Source organism: Phalangium opilio, unplaced genomic scaffold, assembly GCF_054372755.1.
Source record: "Phalangium opilio isolate 3A_F unplaced genomic scaffold, DU_Popi_V2 ptg000113l_1, whole genome shotgun sequence".
Classification (NCBI taxonomy): domain Eukaryota; kingdom Metazoa; phylum Arthropoda; class Arachnida; order Opiliones; family Phalangiidae; genus Phalangium; species Phalangium opilio.
The window spans coordinates 2,416,301-2,435,346 of record NW_028324209.1 but is presented as its reverse complement, the minus strand read 5'-3'; the positions used below and the strand labels follow the sequence as shown (position 1 = coordinate 2,435,346).

At 38.1% G+C, this 19,046-nt stretch overlaps 1 protein-coding gene across 8 annotated transcripts in view; it reads left to right on the top strand.

Moving 5' to 3' along the window:
- The window catches only part of pxb (putative Hedgehog signaling attenuator pxb), a 317,882-nt gene that overhangs the window by 204,607 nt on the left and 94,229 nt on the right, over positions 1-19,046 (top strand). For 6 of the 8 annotated variants that reach the window (XM_089852717.1, XM_089852722.1, XM_089852715.1 and 3 more), the window contains one exon: positions 16,357-16,718. In XM_089852717.1, coding sequence (XP_089708843.1) covers positions 16,402-16,718 — 317 coding nt within the window. In that variant the 5' untranslated portion in view covers positions 16,357-16,401. Of the gene's footprint in view, positions 1-5,198; positions 5,464-9,937; positions 10,094-16,356; positions 16,719-19,046 lie in introns of those variants that run through there. The other 2 variants (XM_089852720.1, XM_089852719.1) reach the window with 2 other exon arrangements.

The following is a 19,046-nucleotide window of genomic DNA, read 5'->3' as shown; positions in this document are numbered from 1 at the left end:
AAAGGATCATCCGTAAAACACAATCCAATCATAAATTGAAAACGGTGGCCCTCAGGACAAAATGTCGTATAATATAACCATTTCTGACATACCTTTCAGAAACACCCTGTATATACATATATATATATAGTTAAAAATTTTAGAGAAGCTTAGAAAAACTGTGAGGTTGAAAACCCACTGGCAGCACTGAGGAAGAGCGAGAAAATAAGTTGGGATGAAGGATGGAGATAGGGGTGGATGTATAGAAGAAGATCCGTTTCTGTTGTCTCTTTTGTGTATCCCACCCCCTCCCTCCGAAAAAATAAAAAGTATAAGAAAGAATAAGAAGAAGAAAATGGGCAAGAACCCCCCCCCCCCTTTCTTCTTCTTCTCTTGAAGTAGTAGTTTTTGAGTCGAGATGAGAAAGAGGCGCGCCTTGTAAGAAATTCCAATTCTTCGCCTACGGCAACTTGCGCGTTAAATGAGCCCGAACCAGAAGCCAGGAATCTTCTTCTTCTCCTTCTTCAGCCGCTATGATGCGTCCCTTCCTTCGTTGGCACCACATTTTAAGCCTTGGATGATATAAGTTAGGACGCCACTTTATTCCTATTCCTCGCAATTCAAGCTTTAACAAGGCGACCCAAGGGCTCGTAATACTAGCCACATCGTACCGTACTTAACAGGCGTATGGAAAATTTATGTGAATAGCCCCTCGATGCGCTACTTTTAACTGTGCTAAAATTATTACCTGTAATACTTACTTCAATAAATTTATTTATGTTATAATTATAATAGTGCGACATAAAGAGAAATTTTGAGTGAGTGGCCCCTCGATGCGCTACCCCTAACATTGCTAAAATGATTACCCGTAAGACCAGTCTAAAAACGAGGCGTTATCTTTAACAATGCTAAAATGATCACACACTATAGTAACCCTAATAGAAGAACAGAAAGTTTTAGTGATTACCCCCTCGATGATCGAGTTACCTTTAACAGTGCTAAAATGATTACTTAACGCTCGATTAATACACGTACAGAAAGTTTTAGTTTACAACATAGACGCGTAATTTTCGCATCTTATAAATTTCTAACATGAACTTATGGCCAGAAGCGTTTGAAAGAGAAAGAATTCGGTAAAACACCCAATAATTGTAATATCCCGGTGCCTTAAGACCATTCTAAAAATAACGTCAGTAAATACTAGCTTTTTCTTTCAAAATTTACCTCAATTTCTTTGAATGTTGAAAGAGGGGAGCGGTCAAACTCTTATTGTAGACGGGTGAGAGGAATTTTTAAGGGAGAGTACATGGCCTAACGCCCTAACCTAACTATCATAATTCCCTTCCTTTTAAGTAGACGAACGAAAAATATCAACTTCACTCCAATTCTCTCCCTTTCATTTTCCCTTCAATGACGAACGAAAAAATTTATACTGCCAAAGGCTCTACTATTGACACTACTACTACTACGAGAATGACAACAGGGCAGGTCAAACTAAGAGCCTCATCGTAGATGTTCATCATACGATGTGGCTAAAAAGCGACGACATTTTTTTACCGTCTTAATGCGCCCGTTTAGGTCATGAATTCCTCAGCTGTTTGTTTTCATAATTGGTTGGTTTGTGTTTCATGTGAGAAGTACTAAGTTGATATTATTATGATAATGATATTTAGGAAATTCTGAATCCGTAGTTTATGATATGTCCAGTTTTACTTGTTTTGCTAAGAACTCTGAATAGTTCTACCACGTTTTGAACCGAGGGGCTTATCACTCACATTCCCTGAAGTTCCTGAACATGTATAGATATAGTTTTCACTAAATTGGTTACAGAAAATTCCTTCTCCTCTCTCAGCTTTAACTTCAGTGCAGTGTTGTCAGGCCCTCTGCTAGTCAAGTTGGTCAAGTACTGAGTGAAACTGAACTGCTAGCTTTTCTCGATGCGACTCACCAACGGCCTGCAACACTGGGGGAACGGCAAAAAAGTATGACCTTACCAATTGGCACTAAGGACTTTTAAAGAAAGCCAAAACTCAGATCTATAAAGGAATTTGTTTTACCTTCAATTTTATTTAGTGAATCTCACAAGAAAAATGTAATAAAATACCGATTTGGTAAAAAATAAAAAGGTGCACATTGGTTATAGGCTAGTGTTACCATACAGAATGGCCTTCCCTGAAGGCACATTTCGATTTCTATGGTCGCGTTTAATTGCTCGCATGTAGAATCTCCCTTAATTATTTCGTAACCGAACGGGTTACGAGTGTATGTAACGAACATTTTACTTTTCTTTCATGGATGGTTGAACTTGTAAAAAAAGGTTGTTGGAAAACCGCGAACTTCATTAAATTTCTATATTCTTCTCTTAATTTTCATCAATACAACCTTGGATACGGCCCGTTAGACTTAGTTAGTGGCGTAAAAAAACAGCGTAACGTCCGGTAACTCTGCATTTTCATGTCACATAGTAATAAGATTGTGACGTCACACGATTGTATTACATTATGTTGTGAAAATAACGGAGACAGCTTTCGAAATTCGCTGTTTATTCCTTATCCTACATCAATTTTTTTTTTTTTTTCGAGTTAGGGTTAGCTTTATTTTAAGACTCGGCTGATGTCTTTCAAAAAATCTATTTTTAAGGAAGTTTTGACGTAGCGCGGAAAGGTGAGGTGTTGTTTTTGGCCCTGTCTTTTCATATTTTTTTGAGAACTATGGGTTATTTCTATAGGCGTTTTTGACATAATATCCGCGCTGTTCTTACTCGTACCTTAGATAACGTTGTCGCGTTGTAAAATTACGTATTGGCCCGAGTTTACCGAGTTTAGCGATAAAAAGGTCCATATTTTAGCAGTCAACTTTACTTGAGAGTGAAAATAATGTATCTCTGTTATTTAAAAGTCTTTTTGGTAACACTCGGGTCATGTTGACCTTAAACCTTAAGTCTTTATAACTGAAAAGGTATTCACCTATAACTTGTTATAATCATGTAAAGGAAATTAGGTTTTTCTCGGTCTTTTTTATATTTTCTCGAGACCTAACTTTTTATTAAGGATAAGGGACAAAAAACCGTCAGCGAGGTTGTCAAATAAGCAACAACCTTCTCTGGTCTTTAAGAAATATTTCAAAGGATAAAACCTGTTATACTTTCACTACATAATCAAAACCAAGGCTTTGGATGGGATTGCGATGCAGTTTTATTAGAGATAGGTTTATTTATTTTTAGTTAGAAAAAGGGTTTGGTCCTGTTTTATCTATAACCGCTGGTAATATTTTATCTTTTGAGGTATTTATTTCCTTTCGAACTTACTATAGCTTCAAATTTTGAAATAGGTCTCTAAGTGAAGATTATTTCCTAAAAACTAGCTTTGGATAACAAAATTCCTTGGCTCTTCGATACTTGTCTGACATTATCAGCGAATGTGTTTGTTGTTTCGGCCGACCGCCAAGATCGTTCGAAACAAAATTCCGCGTTTTTAAAATAGCTTAGTTCGTCCCAGTCTTAGATTTACCAACTATAACAGATAGATGACGGATATCGCGGTTTCTATGGTATTGCAATTTTACTTTGAACTGAAGAGAACCCAATATTCTTGCAATAAAGACATAAAAGCCAGTCGCTTCGTGTGATAAGTATATCGCCGTAATGGCACCGTTTCCTTTTAAAATGTATAAGGGTCTACGGATTGATAACACGATTGCCACGACATCGTGATATACGGTGATTGACTTGTTTACTTTTTTGAATCCAGCGATATTACTAAAATTAACCGAAATGCGATATTTTCTGTTTCATTGCAGGTTTTTTAAGACTGCTCGTTAGTGTTAATGTTAATTATTTAAGGTAGGTCCATTTGTTCCAGTGGTTTTGCTAAGTTGTAACGTAAAAAATGGTTCTACCTTACTTAAGGGTCATAACCTTTCGTTCCACGTTAACTACCACCAAGCGTGTAGGTGAGTGAGTGTAGTCCTTGAGTAGATGCAGGGGCCCCCTGGTATTGAACCGAATCGTATTTTGCGTGTTTATTTAGTTCATAGGGGATTAGATTCTTCTGGGGGGGGGGGAGGTTCGGCTCTTTAGAAAATCGAGTAGTTTTTCGTTTCCTCGCGAAAACCTTTTTTTTTGGTTCATTTCTAATATCGAGGCACCTGCACTTGGATGCCCAAAACATATTTCAGTGGTGAATGCAATGTAGTCAAGGCTTTTGACCAAGGGTTATAATTGAGATATCACCAAAAGGTAGCCCTAGACATATTGCTTACTGAATCTGGTATGATTCAGTCTGAATTGTCAATGAGAATGAAAGTTAAACGCCCCTTTTTCAGCGTTAATACTTACATTTCCTATCATTGTACCCATTGAAAACTTAGATTGAATCGACCATCAAATCACCTTCTCAATGTACTCTTTAACTTCCCCTCTGGATATTTTTTCATCTTGAAATTGTACCACAGTTCGTAGGCGTTGTCCACTGACCATACCTTAATCTTTAGTAAATTCTCCACCTTCAATTGGTAAAAACATCTTCCCCTAATTTTGGCTGGCCTCTCTCTTTTTGGGAAGGGAAAATTTCGTATCGTAGGCAATTTTCCAGTTTGATATTTGACCGAGGCTTAGCCTTCGTACCAATTCCATCAGAAATAGACGCGTTTCAGTTTGCACTCTGGTACCAATTAAGGTTGAGACGCGTATTCCAACTGTGGAACAGCGGGGAAGGTGTATTCCTCCGCTGCGGAGAGGAGAGAGCGAGCTGCTTTTGAGAAATGGCGTTCCAAGATAAACGACTTGGCTTGCCAACGAAGAAGTTGGAAATTGCTTGTTTTCTTCTTCTTTTTTTGCGAGCGCGACGCCTTCCCCTTTCGACCCCTCGCTGCCAACTTGACCTGACGTCAACTCTTTGCTCCGATAGAAATTTACAAACTAAAGTCCGGCTATTTCTTAATGGTCGTTCGTTTCGATTTTCGTCCGCTTATCCCCTTACATTGACCTTCCATCTTGAACTTCCCCCTTCAAGGGTAAATGGACAGGGTGTGGTACATATACGGTGTGTGTACCAAATAATCTAGTAAGAGAAGGGACTTCATTTAGGGTTCGGAAAACCCTTGGATACTAAGAAACCAACTCCGCCCCCGTCCCCTTTCACCTGGATCGTACGTTTTTGTGGAAAACCCCGATAGGTTGTTAGAAATTTTCCCAAGACAGTTATTTGGTTCTCCTTCGAATCTTAGTTGTTACCTTAGTTTTCGAGGAAGAATTGAGGCAGTAGGTCAAAAATGCGCCTCTCATGTTTGGAAAGTTTTAGATAGGTTAGGCCTAATTTTTGTACTGTTTTCAATTAGGCTTAGCAACTTTTTTGACTCGTGAAATACGCTAACCCTGTAAATTTAATTTAGACCTTTTAAAATATGTCTATTCATCAGTTGGTTAGGATGTGCTACAAAACAGTTCGTAGTAATTGAACCGTAATTAAATAATCTACGTATTGGGTAAGTTTTTAACTGGAAATTTTGACACGCGGGTCGACTATCGACTATGAAAAATCCTCACTCTCAATTAGGTCCGAGAAAATTCCAATTTCATCCCCACTTAGAGTATGTTAAAATCTTCATTTCTTTTTAGTTTTTTTTTTAAGAATTAGGGTTAGAGAATCCTTTAGGTTCTACGGATATATACCTGCTTTTAGTTTTGATAAAACGTGTTGTGTGGGCTGACGAATTTTCTTGCCTCTAGTCCCCCCACTAACTCTCTCCAGAATCGCCCTGGATGGTGTTACCCACCGCAGTCTCCATACCTCCCAAAAAAACTCGTCCTAGCTTGGCCTAAAGCTTCAACGGATATTGATGACTCAATTAAAACACCATAGAGGAAGAAAAAAATGTATTTGCATGAATTTTCAGGGTTACGGATTGGTACTTGATTCTTTGAGTTTTAATATTTGAAATTTTTTTTTATTATGGTACCCCTCTCCTCTCCTATTCTTTGCCTTGAAGTTTTAAATTTTAACTTTTTTTAAAAAATGGCTTTCAACCGTCATGTCTCTCCCGCGTTTTCAATCTCAGACATTTTTAATATTTAAAGGATTGTTGACATGTTGAATTTCCTTGGATTTTGGCTGAGTAAAGAAGTCCATGAATGAAAAATCATAATATTTCGGAAAAACCGAAGATATTATTGTTAGTAAAAGGGACTCGTGAAATAAACTTTTGAAGACAACCTGACCCCCATAGTATTTCCAGTAGGATAGGTTTAGGTTTCGTTTAGGTTAGCTTTAGGCTTTCTTAGGCCTGGTTAGGCTTAGGTTAAGGCCTAGGTTTAGGTTAGCTTTAGGCTTTCTTAGGCCTGGTTAGGCTTAGGTTAAGGCCTAGGTTTAGGTTTTCTTTGGCCCGGTTAGGCTTAGGTTAAGGCCTAGGTTTAGGTTTTCTTTGGCCCGGTTAGGCTTAGGTTAAGGCCTAGGTTTAGGTTTTCTTTGGCCCGGTTAGGCTTAGGTTAAGGCCTAGGTTTAGGTTTTCTTTGGCCCGGTTAGGCTTAGGTTAAGGCCTAGGTTTAGGTTTTCTTTGGCCCGGTTAGGCTTAGGTTAAGGCCTAGGTTTAGGTTTTCTTTGGCCCGGTTAGGCTTAGGTTAAGGCCTAGGTTTAGGTTTTCTTTGGCCCGGTTAGGCTTAGGTTAAGGCCTAGGTTTAGGTTTTCTTTGGCCAGGTTAGGCTTAAGTTAAGGCCTAGGTCTAATTTAGCTTAGCTTGGGGTTTAGGCTAGGCTTGGTTTAGTTTACAGTACGGAAAAAAAATAGATGTTCGTTGCGCGTATAAAATGATACATTTCTTCACGTTGCCACGATGAATTCTTAAAGGCGATGGAGTGTACGTATAGCGAAATACTTTCCCTTTAATTTAAAGAAACCTCTCTGAGCTTCACCCTGTTAGGGTGGTAAAGAGAGAGATTCTTCATTCATTTTAATCCGCGTTATATTTTTTTCTTAATAAATGTAGTCTGAAACCGGCTCCTTGTAATTGCAATCAAGTCCGTGAGGGTATTTAATAAAAGACGCTCGTGCTTTTTCATATCTTAAATTTTTTTCCTTCAAAAAAGCCAACCCATCCCTAGCTTTGTATAGTAGAAAGCTAAAGTTAAAACGTTACGTATTTTGATCGTCTTTTAAATTGACCAAAATGAAAAAAAAAAAAAAAACTCCCTCCTCCTAGAGCGCGCGTCTCTCTCATGGTGGTATTATATCTTTTTATTACTCGGTAATTTTAAACCATTGGCCATTTGACCGAAAAAAAAAGCAAGATCTTCCATTTTCTCCGCTGTGGCGCGCTGGTAATTGAATCTAATATAATTATTCTTAGAGCGGGAGTCTTCTTTTCTTTGAACGTTTCGATGTACCTTTTAAAGGGATGTTGAAAACAACTAGAGAACTATAGGAGTAATATGTTTGTTTGATTGTTTGTGGGGGTGTATTGTACCGCGCTGGACATAAGTTTATTTGGTTTGTAAAAGTTGCTTTTCTGGGAAATTTTGATGTTAGAAATTTATTTCACTAATTATTCGGTTATAAATTCCACGATTTCAAAGCGGGTGTTTTGTCTCATCCTTCGTTAAGTTCCCATGATCTGTCTCAGAAAGTCGTGATAATGTTTCATTAAGTACTACCATACCATGTCTATAGAGCTATCTCAGTTGTGACGTCAGTGCATAGGTCAAACGTCACGGGCTTAGCTTTGGCAGTCGGCGGCCATGTTTGGTACCGCTTTGGTTCTATGGGGTGACGTCACACTAAGGCTTCTGAAATAGCTCTATTGTGTTCCGGCCTTTTAATAAATACCATTGGACAAAGACTACTCATTTTGCATATTGTAGACTCACCTGTGACCAATCAGTTAGTTCTTTAATATCGTATTTGAACCCTTGACCAATCAGATGTGGCTGTCGAATATCATCATATTTGAAGCCTTAATTGACTAATTAGATTTCGCTATTAGTGTCGTAAATGCACCCTTGACCATTCGGGTCTCCTTTATCGTATTGGCACGGGACGCGTGTAGTGCTGTCATGACAATTCAATTCTTATACATAGATATCTTCATATATATATATATATTTCACATTCTCTTTAATTGTAAAAGAATATATAGTTACTACATCAAATGTGGCGGTGTGGTTTTTTAGGTGGGGGTAGTCACGTAGCCGTAATAATTTTCCGTATTTTAATAGCCCTATTATCAGGGGCCCTTTGGCGGCTATATTTCTTTACGATGGGCAGGTTCTCCATGTAAATTATCCGAACATTAAGGACCAAGTATTTTTTCTTATAACATTTTTAATTCACACACACACACACACCCCTGTAAAAATCTCTTCTCCAAATTTCTTTTCCTCCCTGGCTTAAAAACCAACGCCTAAAATAATAATTCGTTCATTTCTAGAGAGGTTAAGCCCCCAAAAATTTGGAGTCGAGTTACTAATTCCGACAGTACATAGACCTAATCGAAAGTTAAACCTCTCTAATCTCCTGTTTTTTGCATCCTAGTCTATTATTATACTAGCTTTAGGGTTACGCCAAATTTACCCTTTCTTCACGAATAGGCTCGGGGTAAGGGGCCGGGGGGGGGGGGTAGAACGCTAATTAGCACGCCGCTGTAATTATTTAACCCGTTACTTAATCGTTTTTCCTGTAATAATTTTTTTATATTAATTATTTTATTCATGCATCGTCTATTTAATATTTGCACGATTTTTCCATCGTAGACTAATGGCAGGTCGTTAGGTTTCGCCGTTTTAAATTGTAATGGTGATTTAACACGGGGTGCTGCTATTAAACGATTTCTTGGATATTTTTTTATTCTCTTGTAATTTAATTTGTAAATGAGTGGAACTGATTTGATGATGTTTTGAGTTTTCATAAATTTAAGGCTATTAAAGTTTTAAAAGGTCACGTGACACGTTAGGTATAGGTGTAGAATGCAAGTAAAACGTATTTGTTATTTACAAAATACAGATGCTACTTTTGTATTTAGGCTTTAGTCAAAACGGCCTCGGTCACAGACAGACATTGAAATCACGCGCGTAAGCCTCCTCATATATTGATTGTAAATATCAATGTCAAAGGTTAGGTTACTGTAGGTAAAAACAACCTTTTTAGGTTTTCTTACATATTTCACATTGCCTTTAATAATGGGTGGAAATTTCGTGGGCCTCTGTCGTATCAACTTTGTTTCTTTGGATGGTGTGCTCCTAAGAAACGGAGGTCAAGTAGATTAATTAGCGCTCTAGATACTCGACAGGCCGCTAATTACGTATGATTAATTCTATAAAAAAGACAGACTCGGAAGTAAGGGAGCGCTAAGCCTATCATCATATAACACCAGGCCACCAGTTAATGAAAATATGCCTCTATTAACGCTTTATGTTCAATCAACTTTTATTCTTCAACTTTTCAAGAAAAATGTGCGCATTATTTCACATTCCCTTTACTTATATGCCACGTGATCTTGCACTAATTTTACATTGATACTTAATTATAATAATAATTAATATTCATTCTTTACCCTGCTAAATTATTAATTTACAATTATTATTCATTTAAATATATTAAATTTATAATATTATACATCTACTGGAATTTTCGCTGTTAAAATATTCGAAATTTGAAATTTAATACTTAATTATAATACTAATTACTATTCATTCTTACCATTTGTACCCTGCTAAATAATTAAGTTACAATTATTATTCGTTTAAATATATTAAATTTCTAATATTATACATCTGTAGAAATTTTCTCTGTTAAAATCTTCGAAATTCAAATATTATTAGCGCTATAAAATTGCATTGGAATTATGTTTTTTCCTTTTTTTTTGTCATCCCCCTGCGTTTGTTAGTACTGCCAGGTTATAGTGATTGAACTATGACGCGTAACCTTTGCTCCCCCTTTCGGTTTTGGCCAACGAAAAAGAAACCTCAGAGAGTCAGAGCGCCGTAGTGGAACTAGCCTAGGTAGAGTCGGTATTTTTCGGCTCCGTATTTTTCTTAGAATTTGAAATTTTCTCTCTATTATGTTGTATTCACGCCTGAAATTAGTAAAAGTTGAACAACGTTTTCTGGATATTTATGAAATTTTCGGTGAGTTATTAACGAGTTTTAGTTACAAAGCTATTTTTTTGTCGGTTACTATGTGGCTTCCCAATTTGAATTTCTTAACCCTGAATTTTAAGCCTAATAGTCGAGTCCTCTTATTGGCTCAGGCGCGCCCGCGCGCGCCGGGGAGGGGGGGGGGGTGAGTTTAGTAACCGGGTATGGGGGAGGGAAAATTTTCTAAAGAGTGACAACGAGGTGCTTGGCGCGATCTACTAGTGTTTTAAATAAATTGCCTATTAATATTTATATTAAATAATATTGTAGGAGCGCGTGCGTTTATTAGGTAAATAATTATACAAAAATCTGCCTAAATTAGGCTTAGCGGTTTTAATAGTTTATTAGCACTTTAGTCCTTCACGATTTAATGGCAAATTTCCAGTCTTTTAATCAAACACGGCCTTAGGTAATTAATTTTAAACATTGATTTACCACGTAAAAAATTTGGAAAATTAATTTAAAAGTATTTTAAATTGAAAATTGTTAAAATAATTTTTATGTAAAGTCTGCCTGGGTTTGATGGTGGATTGTGGTTAGTATTTCTATAAAATTTAATACAAGGGGAGTGAAAATATGAGGCGGGTGCCTTTCATGGCTCTTGATGGATCCTCGCGTCGTGGCAAATTAAATCGTGACGCTTCCAATCTCCCTATCAAGACGTTCCCGCCAAAGAAACTAAAAACTTTAGCTCCAAGATGTAATTTACTCGAAGTTACCCATCCGTGGTTCAATGTACATACCATATCAGTGGTTAAAGTCTGGCACTCACTGGGTAGAAACTTTAGCAGACGACATAATCCCGCCGCTTTTCATTCTGCTTTACGTAATTTGGTAATACTCGCTTCTATTCGGTTTTTTTTTTTTGACATCGCGTGTTGCGTTCTCCTATTTCACTTTGAAGTGATGTGAAGTTTAGGCCTAATTAACACCGCTGTATTCGTCATCTTTTGACCTTTGAACCCTCGCATCCGCCTTTTGATTCTTTTTATTTCGCCATCTCTCAAGTTAATCGAGTTCCCTGATTGGCAGATTAGGGGAATTTAAATTTGATCGATCTTATTTGAGGGTAATGTCTGTCAAAGTATCTTGGTGGTGGCGTCGTGTTACGTCATGCTCTATTGGAGTTGACCTTGCGTATTGTACGATGTTGTAATTTAGCCTTTAGGGTCACGTGAAGAAAGAAAGCGAAGTATAGAGATGATAGAAGTTTTATTATTTTGTTTTTAATTTTAAATTATAAACTATGCAAGGAATAAAATACAAGACTTAACGTTGTTGGAGGAAATCAGCCAAGGATTACATAATATAATTACTTGAATTATTGCGCCTTGATTCTTAGGAACGTCAAAAATATTACACCACGTGTTACTAGTCCTTTAGCTCATTGAAACGTAGGTGCTCAATTTTCTCTGGCGTAAATAAACGACACGGCGTGTCACCATGATACCTTGTGGCTAAATAAAACGTCGAGTATCTAATTTTATAAACCAAATAAAGAAGTCACTCATTCGGACCGAATTTCTGTCATTCTGATTTTTCCCTTACCTATCTTCGGGGTTAAGGGATGTCAGGGCTAGCTACTCTTTTAAATAGTCTCCTGGAAGGGGTCGTGCGCATTTACTGTCTTCCGTACAAGGCAGATCTAGCTCAACCACTGAGAAAAATGCCCCTCGCATCACCTAGGAAGGTTAGATTCAAGACATTTCTAGTTGGGTGGAAAAGAAGGGAAGGGGGATGCAGGATTATAATAGGAATTTTGCACGCTAATTCGTCTCGAGCAGGAGCAGTCAGAAGTCCAGAGTAGTTCACCAGAGAGAGAGAGAGAGAGAAAGAGTGAGAGGGGTTGTATGGTGTCATACTTTCTTAATTAAAATCCTAGCTAGACTTTTGCGAAATTATTGAGCAAAGAGTATGTATGTATAAACTCTCTCTCATTCTCCCGGAAAGGGCAAAGCACCCTTCCTAAAAGGATGGAGAGCTGTAGGAACTTCCCGCCGCCATCTCTCGCTCTCTTTTGCTAAGGAACTCGACGAGAAGAAAAGGAGGCCAACCTCCTCGTATTAATTTGTCACTTGTCATAAGACATATCCCAGCATATCATGAATTGACGACGCGTTTTCCATGAATAACTTTACAGCCATAAAATTGGTTTGAAGTATATTAAATTTGTTATCGTCTTCTTTATATTGGGTCCGTTAATGTGGATACAAAGACGTTAGATAGGGCTTCAAATTTACCAGTCCTGAACCTAATTTTCTCTGTATTGTTTCAAACCCTATATTACGACTTAATAAAAAAACAAGCTGCTCAAACAAAAGACTATTTTACCCCCCGAGGATTATTTTTATTTCCTTAAATGTAAGCCTTTCAAAACGGTTGTAGTAAACATTCTAGCTAGTTTCAGGGAGGTTTAGATTTAGAATTGGTTTTATATTGAATTGGGAGACTAAACGAGACTTATTACCGTGATAAATTACTATAAGCAGCTTGGTATTTTTATTTATTTTTTTGTTTAGGCTAGGCTGGCACCATCCATTCTTCGTTTCGATGTTTATTTTGTTTATTTTTTCTATCCCTTATTTATATATGATTTTTAATTTTACACGGAATTATTCCGTTTAAAATTTAAGAAACGGCACCAAAACCCCTGTCCCTGTCCCGGACGCGTCCGCGAAACGAACGCTTACGATGAGAGAGAGAGGGAAACCGGTCGCGTCCGCGAAACGTACGCTTACGATGAGAGAGAGAGATCGCTAGCGTACGCGGTGGCGATACGAAGCTCCGCGTAGAGAGAGAACTGCCTGCCTGGTATATTAGTGAGAGGGGGAAGAGGGAGAGGGGGCATCCCGCTCGGAGAGAGAGGAAAGAAAGGTAGTTTAAATCTCGCGGGCTTTTTTGAGGGAAGGGAAACAAGATGATAATTTTCTTGCACTACTGCACTTTGTGCGCGTGATACATCAGAGATTATGCTGGATGGTTAGGTTAGGTTTCGTAAAATAGAGGGGACGCTTTACGGTCATAGTGATTTCTGGTTTAGGGGATCCAGGATTTAATATTATTTGAAATGTGACGTTATTAGAAATTAAAGGGATACACGATTGTGTTTCAGAAATGTTTTTAGTTGTACGATTTATTGGAGATCAACTATACGGGGGGGGGGGTCACGTGAGCCGTGTAAAATTACTATTAAGGCCCAGCCCTTGGGCCATCTTGTTATTTTATAGCTGGTTGTTTAGCAATTTTATTTACGGTTTATTTTTGTTTTGAAGGTTGGGATTATAGTTTTATACTTCTTTTTTAAAGCCAATAATTTTCAAGTATAAACTTTTAATTTTACTTCTTATATCTATGTTTTTATTTATTACCCCTATAGCGATCGCGAATATCTTTCTTCTTTTTTATCCATTTTTAGCTGTTTCAAAGAAGTTTTTTTTTTGATCAAATGTCGCTCGCGACCCTTCTCAATAGCAGATGTTTCCCCGGAGTCATCTTTTTATGAGTTTATTGGAAATCATTAAACTGTTAAAAGTATTGTTTTTCTCTCGGCATCTTTGCTTTTCTTTCCCACCCACCACCTACCACCCCCGATCCTTTGTATCTGTTTTTATTGCCGCTAGGGCTATGGTTTCAAGGAGGTTTTCCTTTTTCTTTTGTTCTTTTCTTTATTCCAAGGCTTAGCTGCTGGTCAATTCTATTCATTAAATTTGTCACAAAATACATAGTATCCCAAAACTGTACTGTTATTTCAAGGTATGTGTTGCGATTGAACGATTGAACATTGATTTTCGATGAGAGATCGATCCCAAAGTATCAAAGTTTACTGATATTTAGTTGTAGAAGTAGTGTATCGGGATATATAATGTCATGTGAAGGTTTATTTTCCCGTAGCTACCCTTCAACCGAGGGGATAGTCACTCTTGTAGTACAGATGCAACGTTGGGTTATCGTGGGGTTATTTCTAAAGAACGCGTTGATGTATTTTTGCAAATTATAGACATAACTAGCAGACGACACCTTAGCTATCCTTCAACCGAGGGGATATACACTTTTATATTCCTTGTAGTACAGATGCAGCTTTGGGTCATCGTGGGCTCATTCCAAAAGAAGGCGTTGATGCATTTTTAACGAGTGACTAACCACTGGGAAATTCCGTGTACACCGATTACGGATGTAATCATTTTAGTGTAGTTAAAGGTGCAGCCGTGTACACCGATTACGTTAAGTGACTGGCCCCTCGATTTTCATAAATTATAGACATAGCTAGCAGACGACACCGTATTATGTGACATTCAGCGTGGCAAATAAGGCGGTGGCACAGGGCAAATGACCAGCTTAAAAATTAAATCGTAGGGGGGTCAGTGGTCCACTTGACCACTAATAAAATTCAAGGGTAGCCAGAGTCCAGACAATATCTTAAATATTTAAATTATCCACTTCTTTAGTTTAGCAGACGACAGGCCCTGGTGAATGGTCATGGACTCATGGACCAGTTTATTTATTTCAGACCAGGGGAGTCGCTGGCCCAATGTCCTGTTTAAAAAAATCCTTATTTCCCACCCTGGTGACATTGTTTCAATTTGAAACAACTGCCGCGCAAAATAGACATTATGTAATTAATTAATACGTATCAAAAATCATGACAAAAATCCAGAAAATTGTCCACTAGCTGACCACATTACGTGACAAAACACACTGGCAAGAAGTTTAATTGATCTGAACCCCGCAAAAAGTCACACAGGCCTCCTCCTCCTCAGTATGGCCAAGGCTTTAGCCGCGTGTAAAAATTAAGTCGCGCATTTTTGGGGTGTGTAATTTGGTGGGGTTTTGAGGGTGGAAGTATACCCCCCTATTCATTCAAGAAGATAATTTGTCACGGTGAGTAATGTTCCTGAAGGATAATTACTGGTGACACAATTATAAATGTTTCTTCTTCTTCATGACTGGCAAAAAGGGAGAGTGCATGTAGAGAAAGAACTGTTAAAGGAGGCACCGAGCGAGCGAGCCAGGCGAGATTGTCGAGACGTTTCCTCATTTATTTAATTGGCCAGAAAAGTCCGCGCGTTACAACTATAAAACGCTTCTTACCCCCTCCCCCTCCATCCCCCCCCCCGGTGCCAAGCTCTTGGAAGAAATTGTACCATTGTACAATGTATATCTCTTCGAGGTTCCCGAGTCTTTATGGGAACTTTTACACTAAATTTTTATACATAGTTTAACTTTACAGACTAGGAGGATTCATACCATTTGCACAAGGAGGCCTGGCTTTAGACTCACCCAGTTAGTCAGGCCTCCTTGTGTAACACCTGAAGCCTGTCCTCCTTGTGTAAATGGTATTAATCCTCCTAGTCTGTAAACTATGTTTATCTCCAAACTTTTGATTTTGCCAGTCCGTGAATTGGTTAGTTTCAACCTTAAATATTGAAACCTTATTTTGACTTAGAGGATGTATCATTTTTGGCTATGTTATTCGTCGTATTTATTTGGTGTATCTGCTAATTTCATTCTAATTTTAAAATAATTTCTCAGCTATGGAAGACCGTTATGTAATTATTTTTCGTGGGATTATTACGTAAATTCATGACTAAAATCTAGACTAAATGTGTTGAGTCAAATCGGTTAAGCGTAAGCACCTTTCGTCAGAAATTTTTACCCCCTTTTTGTTTCTTCGTTTTTAGGCTTAAGTAATGACACTAGAAGAATTTATTTAATTCCTAATTGCTCGGACGGAAATTAACTTAATTGCCTTCTCGACCTACAGTCGTAGACGTTTCCAACAAAGTAATCGACCAATTTCCTAAGCTAACATTTGTTTTTTTAGTTTTTCTGGCGAAATTTCTCTCTCTCGCGATGGAAATGAAAAATAGGCCAAAAAGTTTATTTCCGGCCGACGAACCGTTGGTTTCACTTAGTAATTAGTAAACTGTGGAAAAGTTGGGGAAAGTGCTTGGGGTCGATAAAATTCTCTACCACTGGTTATGGGGAGAAAATAAAATTTGACGCTCGCATGCCAACGGAGCTGCACGAAATGAAGCTGTATCCCTCGCTTATTTTTAATAGTTACTTTTCATTACCGCGATATAATATGTTTGGGAGCAATTTTATATATTTCAGTCGTATTTGTTTAATAGCTTTTCTGGGTAATTTGGTTTGAGTATATATACGGGTAATGGAGAGTGTTGACGTGTTTTTTAATAGCTAGAATTGTTTTTAAAATTCACGTCTAATATTTCCTTCTTTCTTTGGTCTTGCAGGGTTCAGTTCGTCTGTAAGCAACCGCCAATTGCGGTTCGCTTGTCATGGACGTCGATGAAAAGAACCTGGTGGATTTAAGTCATTTTTGGGACAATTCCGAGGAAGTTTCCGAACGTAATTATTGCGATTGTCCCGGTCCACCTCCGCCTCCTCAATTCTTACTTCCGCCGCCCCCACCACCGCCTTCCTTGGACTTGTGTCGGAACGGAGCCGTTGGTGACCAGTCGGACCTACAATTTTGCCATTTGGAACCAGTTGGAGCCGAATATACTCAAGCCTCGTTTCCTTCTTTACCCATCATCGTCGTCTGCTCGTCCGTCGTACTTGTGGCCATCCTAGTCGCCTCTTATCTTCTGTGGAAGTAAGTACCTTCGAATTTCCTTACTAACCCCTATTAAAATTAAGACGAACTTCAAGGTGTGAAATACTTAAGTTTATGTGGTTATCCATAATTTAAACCTAAATTTATCACCTGGAAACTCGTTCTTTAATTTTTACTCAAACTTGCCCGATTTTTGGTGATAGTTTATTATAGTGTTAAACGCGTTATTTATCCTTACGTCCAAAATATAAACTTTTCCCTAAAACGGTTAACTGGCCGTAAATATTCCATAGGATGTGTTAGGTTTTGGGGGGCCGACTTGATTTAGAAGGGTCTAGATAGTTGTTGGGAAAAGTGTCTTTTATCAGCTTTTTGGAAGTAGAGCCAGCTAGGGAGGCGAATTTGGGTACTATAGATTACTAAACAATATAGCCATATCCATCGACCCAAGGAATGATTAGAAGGCCGTCTATCGATAATTTACCATGCCGTAAACATTCTAAGTGTATACCTCTTTTTAAAAATAGCCACCCCCTTAATATGATGAACTACGTAATCGACTAAAAGTATACCATCACACCGTAAAACATTCTGTGGTGGTATTAGGAGTAGCCCTTGGGTAATTTGCCTTGGCCTCAGCAAGCATTTTTAGGCCTAGGCTTAGTAGTGACGACAGAAAAATTGCCATCGGAAACTTTCTACTACTCGCTTCGCGCGCTCTAATGGCGTGTCGGTTTGGCCATATGGAATAGCTCCTTTTACAAGCTACCAGTTTACCCCTCAAAAATTGTATACGCCCGAGTTACTTGACCATTTTGTCGTACGAAGCTTTAAGACGTGTTCCAAAGTTTCATCGATGCCAACCCACTTTGGTGTTACGGTATAGCTTTGATCTAAAAATCTAAATAGATCAGACCCAGTTAAGTCTACGCGAATTCCGTGCCAGGGTGGTATCCTTTACGTCTCACTTTGAGGGTGCGATGAATTTAAATGCAGTTCGTCGGGTAATTGGCGCGGTTGTTTAATAGAGTTTCAAATTGGGATGAACCCGAGTAATGCGTTTTTCGCATGTCTGTAGTTTTGATGAGGGTATATTTTTATATACCTTGAATTTTTATAACCAATCATAGCTAGAGTTTAAGAGATACGAGGACATTGCCTATCTCTTTTTAATGAAATTTTAGTAATATTGACTATTTATTAGATTATGTTTACGGGTTCGGAACCAATAAAGGGGGAAACTGCCAAAGTATTAAGCAAAACACGGTTGTTATGGATTTGGGTTGTTTAAATTCGACTATTCGATAGACGATACCAGAAGGAGATAATAGACGAAGGATGACACTCTGTATCCTCTTAATATTTCAGTTATGTAACACGATTCTTCCCTGGTTCATGCACCTTTTTGTTTGCTCTCCCGCTCTATTCAATAACTGTTTGGTACTAAATCGTCAGCAATCAAGCTACAAACCTTGATTGTCTTGGACGTAGGACAAATATGCACAAGCGCATGTGCCTTGGCAAATACTTAAGCGCTAATGGAGTAATGATGAAGTAACTATTTGTCGCGTATGTGATTCGGTTTTGGAATCTTGCAGGCTCCAAATGTGAGGGGATATTGGGAAGAATCGTGTTACAATTACCAAGCCTTGTAGGCCTAGTACACTTCTCTCGAAGAGAAGTATAATATCCTTCTTCTTCGAAGATTTTTTTCAGACCAGAAATTTAAGAATATCGGCGGGGATGTTTATCGTTCGGAAGTTTAGGGTCAGAGGTTGAAGTTATTTTTCAGCGGTTTATGCCCAAAATAGGGAAGATACTTGTGATAACCCTTTGAAGAAAATTATTTCCAAAAAGTAACCCGAGACGTCAAACTTTTATACCGGTTTTTCGTATAGAAATATCTTACGTAATTGCTTGGAAAAATCTCCGATACAACTTATTTTTCAAAAACTCTACCGATATATATCATTCCTCTTCCTTTTGAATTAAGTTTCAGTTTTGAACTTTTCACTCGATTTCAACCCCCGACCTTCGCTTCTCATCATCTTTCCCAAAAGCTTATAACCTTTAATTTTCGAGAGCGCCGCTTCGCTACGAAAGCTCTTAAGTTTTAAACTTCTTCCTGGATATGCAAATTAAGAGGTGCTAATCGAAGTCCAAAAGGATTCGGCTTTAGAATATTTTCTTAATTGAAATCGTCTAGACATCCCCGTTTTAATCATAAATCATAACTTCCCGAATACAACAATACCAACCACGTTCCTTTGGTTCTGCTCTCGTTCTAGATTAACCAAATTTATTTTAACAAACTTCTCCAGATTACTCTGGCTTTTTTTTTTATTTATTTCTAAGCGTAATTTTAAG